The sequence below is a fragment of the Staurois parvus genome, unplaced genomic scaffold (genome assembly GCF_062004578.1).
Source record: "Staurois parvus isolate SC_StPar_1 unplaced genomic scaffold, SC_StPar_1.0 ptg000090l, whole genome shotgun sequence".
NCBI classification, from domain to species: domain Eukaryota; kingdom Metazoa; phylum Chordata; class Amphibia; order Anura; family Ranidae; genus Staurois; species Staurois parvus.
Window position 1 is genome coordinate 660,411 of NW_028317886.1, and position 13,226 is coordinate 673,636.

General features: G+C 42.3%; 1 protein-coding gene across 1 annotated transcript in view; it reads left to right on the plus strand.

Moving 5' to 3' along the window:
- The window catches only part of LOC149468210 (putative ATP-dependent RNA helicase DDX60), a 258,721-nt gene that overhangs the window by 223,497 nt on the left and 21,998 nt on the right, over positions 1-13,226 (plus strand). Inside the window, exon 34 of the mRNA XM_089670346.1 lies at positions 10,050-10,197. Coding sequence (XP_089526472.1) covers positions 10,050-10,197 — 148 coding nt within the window. The remainder of the gene's footprint in view (positions 1-10,049; positions 10,198-13,226) is intronic.

Here is a 13,226-nt window from a genome sequence, read left to right on the forward strand (position 1 = left end):
AAAGGACAAAAAGATGTACAAAGCCTTGAATATGCCAATCAGTACTGTTAAATCACCTATTAAGAAGTGGAAAGTTTGGGGATCTCTTGATACCAAGCCAAGGTCAGGTAGACCAAGAAAGATGGCAGCCATAACTGACAGAAGAATTGTCCGGGATTCAAAGAAAAACCCACAGGCAACCTCAAAAGAAATACAGGCTGCTCTGGAAAAAGATGGTGTGGTTGTTTTTAAGGAGTACGTTTCCAGCGATTATGTAGACAAGAAACCTTTTGGATATATACCCTAAATAAACTAGCCCCTAAAGGGTTAAAACAATGCAATTGAGGTCCATACCATTTTATAATATAATTTTTTGATCATTGTGCCCATATGCACCTTTTCCTATTTTTATGTGTGGTCAAATCCTTCATTGTCCCCGTCTTTATTGTGACAGTAGAGCTACATACACATGTATATTCCGTTTTGTTGGTTATTTTCAGTAAACATATATCTCTGTATTATGGTTTTGAGATTGCTAATGCTCAATTATCTGTCATCTTTTATATACATGTTCTGTGGTTCAGTTTTTTCTGATCAGTGACCGCAAATATGTTTTAAAGTTTGTTACCATCTAGTTATTAACTATGCAATTTATACATCGTTCTTTTTAAATCATGTCTGCCGACCTGCGCTTTTATCTCTGCCTTCTAGTTCACTGCTGTCCATCTATCTGCCAAAGCCCGCCCCATCTGTTCTTTCTCCTATAAGAGAGTGATATCCCCAACATCCAACTAGGTCTGAAGAAGAAGTGGATGCTTTGAAACACGTCACCTGATCTGTCCTTGTTCTCCCATTGGTCACCCGTATGGTCCGGACTTCCGTGCACTCCATGCTTTCCAGCGTCCCCACTGCTGATAGCTGACGGCTCTCACTCTACTCCACCTCTGGGATCCAGGCTCAGGCTGATGCCATCGGCCCTCCACTGGCCAAGCCGAGGATTAACTTAGATGCTTACTAGTAGCTATTGGCTATTACATTTTAATAAATGATTTTAACCTACTGCACTTAGGTTCTTTTATACTTCACAATATAAACATCCAATGAAGGTATCTTGGCTGGATCCTGGATTCATCTGCAGATCTGCTTCACTGATGTCCTGCCTTTTCCGCCCGATGCTGGACCTATTAGAGTGTGCTCTTACTCTTAAAGCTGATGTAATCAAAAGAAACTCTGAATTTCGTAGGTTAGAGAGATCCACTGTCTAAACCATCTAGCAATCATGGCCTTTCCTGCCTGTAACCACTTCTTAGGACCCCTTAAAGGACTAAGCGGTAACTTGTTCTGTGAAACAAGGACACTACTTGGGCAAACAAAGAGGATAGTGCTTAATGCTACTCTGTGCAGGCGAATGATTTAAAAGGCTCTCTGACACACTTTGTGGAACCTTCTTTTTGTTTTGGTTATAGTGATGGCTAAAATGAAGCCCACTTATGGGTGATAGATTTGAAGGAAGCTACTTCATGTTCTGCTGTTTAGGGAGAAACACAATCAATACTGAGGATCAAAGGGAAGGGTAGGGACTTTTAACAGCTGTCAATTGATTGTGTCTCCTGTATGGAGGTGCCTCTCATCTCTCAGGTGTACCGTCCTGGAAGGTGAGAGGAGAAAAATATATATACAGTATACAGTGTGTGTGTATGGATTTATTCTCTGCTGTAGTGCAAACAAAAGGTACATAGATAAGCACTTTGGAACAACAGGTTAACAGGGTGACATCTAATGCATGGTACACACAGGAAGTTTTTTTTTTCATTTTGTTCAACCCAAGGGACTGAATGAAAGACTGCGGAGGTCACTGTACTAACTATGCAATGTATTACAGTGATCTCCCCCGCTGTGCTATTGTGTTCTGACAAGGGAACCACCCCCCGCCAGAACACAGCAGTCAGCACTTGCAGCCATTGGCTGCAAGCAATGATTGGATGCTTATCAGCTGCTGGTCTTCCAGCATGCTCGTTCAACAGAAGCCAGTCATGAGACTGTCATCTATTGGACAAGGGGCTGTACACACGAGTCGAATGTCAGCTGCAATTGCCAGACCAACAGCTTTCGGGTGATTTTGGCCCATGTGTACCTAGCTTAAAACTGTTCAGTGTATCTTTTGTGTAGCACTACCCCCTTAGGAGTTGCTGTTGAATTGGGTCCCAGAAAACAGTCCTTGAGCATTTGTTTTGTTATTTTATTGAGGGGATTAGAACTTGGATAGGGTAAGGAGTGTATAGGATGGCCAAGAGAACTGAAAGCTGAGGACAACTTCCTGAACTATTCACAGCTTCTTTTCTCTGACAGTCTCTGGTGGAATGCTAGCCAGCAGCTCTTAGTTGTACCACCCCAGACCCTAGATGAACTCTTCTTCAATCAGCAATCTGGAGACTTTCTTCCTGAGCAGGGGCTCCTGGCTCTGCCTTATGGCTCCTGTCCCTTTAAATAAGGTGCACAGTCACTAGCAGAGGACAAATCTGGTTTCCCACCAGAGTGCTCCTTCCCCTATCCACCCAGGGGGTGCAGGTGTGCTCACTCAAATCCTTTCCTGTACCACTTGCAGGATGGCTGCTGCTGCCAGACCTATCTGCTGGGCTGCTGCTTCCCTGTCATACAGGTGGTCCTCACTCAGGGGGCCTTGAGTCCTGAGTTTTCCTCTTTTCCAACTCCAGGTTCACAGGCAGGCCCCATTCCACTAGGCAGCCTTCCTCCTCCAGGCTCACATCTTCCTGCTCCCACCACAACACTCCTGCTACTGCGAAGGTTCTTCCACTTTTAAGGGAGTCCCAGCCCTGTGCCAAGCCTCCTGTTGGGGTTGGCTGAGGTCCATCAAGAGAGTAGCCAGCCACTCCTCAGATCCACCCACTGCCTCCAAGGCCCTCCTCCAAAAGCCTCAGAGCAAGGGGAAATTCCAGAGGGGCTGGCCTGCAGAGTCCCTCAGTCTTCACCAGAATTTGACCCCTCTGGCTATCTCACCTGAGCTGCTAATCAGCCCCTAACTAACCATTAAGGTCTAGCTCCCCGTAGCTAAACTAAGAGGGTGCTACATTTGTGTGCACTGTTGTATAAAATAAATCCATTGTGCGGATTTGCCATTTTGGTAGTGCAGCATCCTTTCTGTGTCTGTTTGCACTGCAGTAGAATGAAAAACGGTGTGGCTATCAGCATTGTCACTGCTGATTCACAAGTCTATAGATTATCAATCGCTTTTTGGTCATACCTAGTACTGCCTACTGCTTTCTGGATTGACAGCACTATATCTGCTGCTGAAACCCTCTGATTCTTCTGAAGGAAAATGCAAATAAAACCGTTTTTTACTGCTTTTTACCCTAGGCAAAATTAAGCATTTAAAGTGGTTTTAAAGGCTCAATGTGTTTTACCTTCATACATTCTAAATAGCAGCCCCCGTAATAATTACCTGAGCCCCTTCTCGATGCAGCGATGTTCACGAGATCCTCAGTTTTCCGGGCACTCTCACTGAGGCTGCAGCGGGAGCCAATTGCTGTCAATCACAGCCGGAAACCCAATCATGAGAGGAAGGGTGTGAGGCTGAGCCACAGCTCTATGTTGTAAATGGACATGCAGAGCCATTTCTCTGGAGCACGCCTGCTTGGGTGCCCCCATAGCAAGCTGCTTGCTGTGGGGGCACCCGATAGGAGGGAAGGGCCAGGAGCACCAGCGGGGGATCCGAGAAAAGGAGGATCTGAACTGCTCTGTGCAAACTCACTGCACTGAGCAAGTATATGTGACATGTTTTGTTATTAAAAAAAACCCCAAAAAACAAGACTTTAGTATCACTTCAACCTACATGTATACTGCTAAATGTGTTTGGTGAAAAAAAAAAAAATACCAACAAGTGTATATTGATTGGTTTGTGTTAACCTTATAGTGTCTACACATATGGGATAAATACTGGAATTTTTATTTATTTAAAACTAGTAATGGTGGTGATCAGCAGCTTATAGTGTGACTGTGATAGCCAGGTGTACAATCTGACACTGGGTGGGATCTGACTGACACCACCAGTGACACTAATACAGTGAAGAGTGATAATACTATACACTGTCTCTTACTGGGGGGCAGCCAGGGCGGTTGTTCCGGGCCCTACATTAAGAAGGGAGCAGAAATCAGACTTGTGCCATCCCGTGCACTAATCACTTCCTCTACTGGCTTCTGTGTGCTATCATCAGCAACTCAGGGCACGTGCAGGGCAAGCCATATGTTGGCGGGTGCCCCGATTCTGAAGCCACAACTGCCTGCATTTTTTTTTCCTCTGATGCCTTGGGAGGCCACTCCTGCCCCCTCCCCCACTTGCCCAACCTGTGTAGCACAGAGTTGAGTGAAGTGATCTGACACTCTTCTCTCCTCAGGTCTGTTCTCTCGGTTCTGTGCTGTTCTGATGAGCTGGGTTAAAAAGTCGGCACACGTGTTTTACAGTCTACTTTTGCAAAATAAAACTGTTTGTAAACAAAAAAAAGTCGGCGCACGGCGCTCATCTACCAGAACATTGTTGGCTGCACTGCTGTAAGTCCATTTTGAAGAGTTGAGAGAGAACTGTGGGGGTATAGGAGGGGAGTGGTTGTGCAGAGAGGCTGCTATGGGGAAGTTGGAGGTGTAATGCAGAGGTGATAGCATGGGAGTGGGGAGATTTGTAAAAAAGTGAGAGCTGTGAGGAGGGGTGAATCTGAGAAGAGGTGAGAGCTGGGAATAGTGTGTATGTGGTGTGGGGAATTTGTGAAGTGTGAGGGGGGAATTTGTGAAAAGGTGAGAGCTGTGAAGAGTGTGTGTGTGGGGGGGGGATTTGTGAAGAGTGGGGTCAAATTTGTGGAGGGAGGAATTTGTGAAGAGGTGAGAGCTGTGAGGAGTGTGGGGGGTTTTGTGAAGAGTGGGGTTGGATATTGTGAAAGGGGGAAATTAGTGAAGATTGGGGGGGGGGGGGAAATTGTGAAGAGGTGAGAGCTGTGAAGAGTGGAAAATTATTGGCCGGGATCTGCTGATCAACTTGTGCTGTGGCGAACAACAGTACAAATGGGTTGACGCACACGCTCTACTTACAAAATGGTGGACATACAATTGATCCCTGATGAAATATCCCTGCTGCAGTATACAGTCAGGTCCATAAATATTGGGACATCAACACAATTCTAACATTTTTGGTTCTATACACCACCACAATGAATTTGAAATTAAACGAACAAGATGTTGTCAGGAATGGACTCACCATTAGTGGTGGGACTCATCTGCCGTGTGGGCTGCAGTACCAGGGCTGGCCAGCGGGTGCTCTCAGCAACCAGAAGCTCACTCCTGCAATCAGCCATCACCTGAAGCTGGTTGCAGGAGGTGTATTTAAGGAATGGCCAGACCTGCAGTCAGTGCCTTGGTGTATGTTTCCCATGAGCCCCTGTACCCTGTCTGCTTCCTGCCTGATCCTGACTCTGGTTTGATCCTGACTCTGAACGAACTCCGCCTGTCCTGACCTCGGCTATTCCTGACCACTCTTCCGCTCGCTCCTGGTACCCTGTTTGCCTGTTTGCTACCGACCCGGCCTGCCTGACTACGTTTGATTTGTATATATGGTTATCTGTTGGAGTTTGGGTTGTTTGCACTGTGTTATGTTTACCTTGCACTGCGTTTGTGTTGGTTAGTCTTAATAAATTGTCTTATTTACACTATACCTGAAGCCTGCATTTCCCTGTGTCAGTCCACACACCTCTGGTCATACCCGGAGCCCTGACAGATATGCTTTAACTGCAGACTGCCAGTTTTAGTTTGAGGGTATTTACATCCAAATCAGGTGAATGGTGTAGGAATTACAACAGTTTGCATATGTGCCTCCCACTTGTTAAGGGACCAAAAGTAATGGGACAATTGGCTTATCAGCTGTTCCATGGCCAGGTGTGTGTTATTCCCTCATTATCCCAATTACAATGAGCAGATAAAAGGTCCAGAGTTCATTTCAAGTGTGCTATTTGCATTTGGAATCTGTTGCTGTCAACTCTCAGATGAGATCCAAAGAGCTGTCACTAGCAGTGAAGCAATCCATCAATAGGCTGAAAAACCAAAACAAACCCATCAGAGAGATAGCAAAAACATTAGGCGTGGCCAAAACAACTGTTTGGAACATTCTTAAAAAGAACTAATGCACCGGTGAGCTCAGCACACCAAAAGACCCGGAAGACCACAGAAAACAACTGTGGTTGATGACCAAAGAATTCTTTCCCTGGTGAAGAAAACACCCTTCACAACAGTTGGCCAGATCAAGAACACTCTCCAGGAGGTAGGTGAATGTGTGTCAAAGTCAACAATCAAGAGAAGACTTCACCAGAGTGAATACAGAGGGTTCACCAGAAGATGTAAACCATTGGTGAGCCTCAAAAACAAGAAGGCCAGATTAGAGTTTGCCAAACAACATCTAAAAAAGCCTTCACAGTTCTGGAACAACATCCTATGGACAGATGAGACCGAGATCAACTTGTACCAGAGTGATGGGAAGAGAAGAGTATGGAGAAGGAAAGGAACTGCTCATGATCCTAAGCATACCACCTCATCAGTGAAGCATGGTGGTGGTAGTGTCATGGCGTGGGCATGTATGGCTGCCAATGGAACTGGTTCGCTTGTATTTATGGATGATGTGACTGCTGACAAAAGCAGCAGGATGAATTCTGAAGTGTTTTGGGCAATATTATCTGCTCATATTCAGCCAAATGCTTCAGAACTCATTGGACGCCACTTCACAGTGCAGATGGACAATGACCCAAAGCACACTGCAAAAGCAACCAAAGAGTTTTTTAAGGGAAAGAAGTGGAATGTTATGCAATGGCCAAGTCAATCACCTGACCTGAATCCGATTGAGCATGCATTTCACTTGCTGAAGACAAAACTGAAGGGAAAATGTTCTTGGGGGAACAAGCAGGAACTGAAGACAGTTGCAGTAGAGGCCTGGCAGAGCATCACCAGGGATGAAACCCAGCGTTTGGTGATGTCTGTGCGTTCCAGACTTCAGGCTGTAATTGACTGCAAAGGATTTGCAACCAAGTATTAAAAAGTGAAAGTTTGAGTAATGATTATTATTCTGTCCCATTACTTTTGGTCCCTTAACAAGTGGGAGGCACATATGCAAACTGTTGTAATTCCTACACCGTTCACCTGATTTGGATGTAAATATCCTCAAATTAAAGCTGACAGTCTGCAGTTAAAGCACATCTTGTTCGTTTTGTTTCAAATCCATTGTGTTGGTGTATAGAGCCAAAAATGTTAGAATTGTGTCGATGTCCCAATATTTATGGACCTGACTGTATATGTGTGTGTATGTATGTATGTATGTATGTATGTATATATATGTGTATATGTATATATATGTGTATGTGTATATATATATATATATATATATATATATATATATATGGGTCAGTTTGGAAGCGGTTAACCACAGTGTGGGGGGAGCCCCTATTTTTCATACTCCTGGAATTCAGTTTAGAAATAAAATAACCAAATCTGTAAGACTATGTAAATGTGTCTACTCTTTATCATATTAAATAATTGCCTCTGCATTTCATTATTACTGCTTTTAGCAATTACTTAAGACTTAGAGAGTAACTCCACTTTTGTTGAAAAAAAAAACAATCCCCTATGGGTGATCAATGTACATTGCAGGGATTTTAACAAACTCTGCTGCAGATTCCTAACTTTTATTAGTCTGAAGAAATAGCTGTTTGTCTGTGCCTATGTGCAGAGTGAATCTATATGGGAATGGTTTTATAATTATCACTCAGCTGCTGTACCTGCAGGGCAAGGTCTGCACCCCTTTAGCTGTGATTTCCCTTTGGGAGTATCTCCCCAAAAATGAAATTTTTGTGGCAAGGGATGCCAAACCTATGAAGGTTCAACCGCAAACTTCGAACCTAATGCAAGTCTACGGGACTTGAACTTGTAAATTCGAAAGTGCCCATTTTGAAGGCTTATATGCAAGTTGTTGGCCATAAAAGGGGTTGCCCTCCAAAAGATTTACCCCCCCCCCCCCTTCCTGACCAGGCCCTTTTTTGCGATACAGCGCTGCATTACTTTAACTGAAAATTGTGCAATCATGCAATGCTGTACATAATTTTTTTCCCACAAATAGAGCTTTATAATGGTGGTATGTGATCACCTCTGCGTTTTTTACTTTTTGGGCTATAGAAAAAGACTAACAATTTTGAAAAAAACAAGTTTTTTATTTTCTGCTATAAAAAATATCCAATAAAAATTTTAAAAATCAAAGTTCTTTTTAAATTTATGCCAAAATGTATTCAGGTACGTATTTTTGGTTTAAAAAAATCCCAATAATTGTATATTGGTTAGTTTGCGCAAAGGTTATAGCATCCAAAAACTATGGTACATATACTGGAATTGTATTTATTTATTTGTTTTTATATACTTCGGCAGACATTTTTACACTAACTGAAATTAACTGACACTTTGTGGGAAGCAGTGACACTAATACAGTGATCAGTGCTAAAAATATACACTAATCACTGTAATAATGACACTGGTTGGTAAGGGATTTAACATCTAGGGTGATCAAAGGGTTAAGTGTGTGCCTGGCTATGTGCTTGGTGTACACTAGGTGGTGCTTTTACTGTGAGAAGTGATGGATCATGTTCTCAGCTCTGCAGAGACCCAGGATTCATGACACCCCCTTCCACAACAGAACTGTATATATGTAAACATACAGCTCTATGATGCGATGATAAAGTGTTGTGCTACTTAATAAAACATCTGAAATAAGCGCATACATTCAATATTAGTAAAATAATCAGATAATCAATGTGTCCATGAAAAAGTTCATATCCATTTTATGCGTAAGTGATCAAAATGGTTAATTGTGTGCTTCGCCCGACAACTATACTCCAGTGATCCAGAATCAATCAGTTGTGTCTTGTGTGATAAACACCACCACATGTAAGGATGGCCGCTCACCTGGACACCAGGACCTATATAACTAAATGCAGATCACAAGAGCTTGGTTGCATTTCCATAACTGGACTCTAGATGGGGGCAACTGGTCACACTGTAAATCTTCTCCATCAGCCGTATAACCTCCGCTCTAATAATGGCACCTCCACTTCCTCTCCTCCACTCTGAGACACCCAAGGAAGGAAAAACAGATTACCTCCAATAGTGTAATACTGTTTATTAAATTAAAAGCCGAATAGCCAAAAAAACACTCACATTAACACTGGATGTAAAACGCAATACATGAGAACTGGACTTCCAGTGCACCGACTCTATGCCAGAAATTACTTCGCTCCACCCCATGCGTTACGTCACCAACCCACGTGGCTTTGTCAAGGTTTCCCTTGGAGTATGTAATGCACAGAGTGCAGGGCTCAGGAGTAACACACATAGTGCAGAGGTTAGGGGAACATAATACACAGAATGCAGGGGTCAGTAGGGCATAATGCACAGGTCAGCAGACAAAGTACAACAAAAAGTTGCCTCCTTCCCAAAGCCAAAATCCCTTCCCACTAGTACAAAATCAGAACCCATACAGTAAGACATCCTCACTAGTACAGGTCTTCCTCCAGAACAGGTCTCGCTGCATGAAACCCACTTACCAGAAAAGTCCAGGCAGAGGTAAGTAAGGTGACCCTCTCTTGCTCTGATCCTCTGCTGTGTGTGTCTGAGGTCCGACAGATGCAAAGTAAGCACTTTTGGTGCCTGGTGACTTTCAGTGCTAGCTGCTAAGCCATGGACACATTTTGGGTAAAAATGTGGACCCCCTTATCTATGTATACCCCTTACCTACTGCTAATCATTCTGATATTGAAAATGAAACAGTGCTATAATGTCTGAATATGTCAATGTATAGAATCATTAGATGACTATTTTTTACAGTCCGGCATGCAGTCTAGTAATTTGGCATTACATTATCAAGTGGATGCATTGTCCAAATTTGCGCTCATATATCCAGCTGCTGTATGGCAATATTTATGGCATTCATGTATACAGTTGTAACAAATCAAACAATTAATGTATTTTGCTTTCTACAGGTCTTTCTAGAAGAGCTCCCTAAAGACTTTGATGCTGTTGTTAACGAGTATAACAAGAAGGTAGCCACAGTCTTTGGTCACTGCATTCTTACAGCTTCCAAGCTGGCAGATATGGAAAAAGAATATCAGCTACCTCTCACACAAATCAGTATGTATATTAATAGACCTAACTGTGTTAGCATCATGGCATAGAATACTATTACGTAAACAATGTCTCCACGCGCTGGATCTTCCGCAACGCTTTCACATCACTTCTGTGAATATTTTACAAAATAATATTTAAAACAGCCAGAGCTGAATGACTCCTGTACATAAAAAACATAGCTTTTCCCATATTTTAAGTTTTTTTTAATGTACAGGTGTTATTCAGGGCCGATTTGATTTAGAAATTAATTTGTATAATACTATTAAATAAAAATAGTATTACATTTTCACAATATTAGTGGCCATATTTACTAATATCCACATCACAAGTTCCCATGGTTATAATACACATCAAACTGACTTCAGAACTATCAGACAGGATGGTATCTGTAAATTGGAAGTTTTTGTCATTGTTCTATGTGTATGAACAATTTAGGGTTTCTGTAGAATCAGTTAAACCCAGTATCCTTCCATTGCTTTGAATCTTATATAAGATATTTTGAATTGACTTGCAGCTGTTCATATAGCTTTTTAAAGTTGCTTTTGCGTCAATTTCCTTTGAGTTGCTCCTACATTCAAATTGACTTAAATAGAAAGAAAAAACTGTTCAAAATGTCAACAAAAGTCTATGTACAGTACATGACACCTTACAGAAAAGCTGTACACCCATAAATCTCCTTTGTTCTGCATGTAGATAAATTCCTCTATCTATAATAACAACACAGATGGATGAATCTCCCACTGTGGGCTATTGTATTCTGACAGCCAATACTGCCAGCTGTCAGAATACCTGAACAGTGCTTGCATCTGATTGGATGCAGGTGCTGTTCGGCTGACAGTTGTCTGATAACAGCTTTTATGATTTCAGCATTGTGAGATGTTTTATTAAGAGAGCCCAAAAAGCAGATACCCTATCAAAAGCACCATAATCATCATCCCTGATGACCTCAAAGGTGTACTAACACATATGAGGCTATGTGTAACTTCCTGCCCTCCTTATAATACAAGTATATAGTCATATTCTCCCTGGTAAAAAAAAAATCTCTTCCTTCCTCTCTTTTTAGTTACAGGCAAACTTGTATTAGACCAAATATGCTGAATTATGTAACGGACCTACCAGCAGACATTATTTTGATTTCACTAGAAACTCTTAATAAGTTTAGAACACTGTTTTTAGCAAGGGCTGGTATTTACGTATTTATTTTATGAGTATTTATTATAGGTACTTACACTGTCAATTTACGCAGCGCTTTTCAAATATATATATATATATATATATATATATATAGCACATTGACATCAGTCCCTAACCCTCACGGAGCATACAATCTAAGGTCCCTAACTCAAATTCATACATACACATATTAGGGCCAATTCAGACAGGAGCCAATTAACCTACCAGCATGTCTTTGGAGTGTGGAAGGAAACCAGAGTTTCCTCTGAAACCCACGCAAGTACAGGGAGAACATGCAAACTCCGTGCAGGTAGTGCCGTAGTCGGGATTCAAACCAACAACTCCCGTGTTGTCAGGCGGAAGTGCTAACCACTTAGCCACTGTGCTGCCCATAGTAGCATTGAGGATGGGCACGGGGGGGAAGGGCAGTGCAACTGTACATAAAGAAGGGTGTACAATAGTCATTGCATTTTTTTATACTCAAACTGGTGAATGTTAAAAACAAGTGCAAGGAGTGTAATATTTTTACACGTAAGACAAAATTTTACCAAAGAACCTGTTTCCATTGAAGAAGAGATAACATATTGGGGACTATGCTGAAAAATGTTGCCAAATGTATAGCAAATGTATTTTCTGGAGAGACACCATTGGCGGAAAAGACCTGGGATAAAAAGTTTGGTTACATTTTGCCAATTTAGATATTTTATCTCATGGATTAAGCTGGCACTGGTTGTACTTGGGTGGTAAAAGGGGACATATTAATGCATAGGTAGTTAAGAGAAACCTCTGTGTAGCAGTTGTTTTATGTATCATTGATTACATATATTTATATACAGTTGCAAGAAAAAGTATGTGAACCCCTTGGGATTACGTGGAGTTTTGCATGAATTGGGCATAAAATGTGCTCTGAACATCATCAAGTCACAACAACAGAAGGACACAGTCTGCTGAACATAATACTACACAAACATTAGATGTTGCCATGGTTTAATTGCACATAACATGTAAACATTCACAGTGCAGGGAGGAAAAAGTATGTGAACCTTTGGACTTAATAACTGGTTGACCCTCCTTTGGCAGCAATAACCTCAACCAAACGTTTCCTGTAGTTGCAGATCAGACCTGCACAAGGATCTGGAGTAATTTTGGACCACTCCTCTTCACAAAACTGTTTCAGTGTAGCAATATTCTTGGGATGTCTGGTGTGAATCGCTCTCTTAAGGTCATGTCACAGCATTTCAATCGGGTTGAGGTCAGGACTCTGACTGGGCCACTCCAGAAGGCGTATTCTGTGTGGTTGCAGCCATTGTTTGTTGAATTACTTGTATGCTTTGGGTCATTGTCCTGTTGCATCACCCATCCTCTGCGGAGCTTCAGTTGGCGGACAGATGGTCGTACGTTTTCCTGCAAAATGTCTTGATAAACTCTGGAATTCATTTTCCCATCAATGACAACAATCCGTCCAGGCCCTGAGGCAGCAAAGCAGCCCCAAACCATGATGCTCCCTCCGCCATGTGTTACAGTGGGGATGAGGTTTTGATGTTGGTGTGCTGTGCCTTTTTTTCTCCACACATAGTGTTGTGTGTTCTTCCCAAACAACTCAATCTTGGCTTCATCTGTCCACAGTATATTTTGCCAGTAGTGCTGTGGAACATCCAGGTGCTCTTTTGCAAAGTTCAAACGTGCTGCAAAATTCTTTTTGGACAGCAATGGCTTCCTCCGTGGTGTCCTCCCATGTACTCCATTCTTGTTTAATGTTTTCCTTATTGTAGATGTGTCAACAAAAATGTTAGCATGTGCCAGAGATTTCTGTAGGTCTTTAGCTGACACTCTGGGATTCTTCTTTACCTCATGCAGCA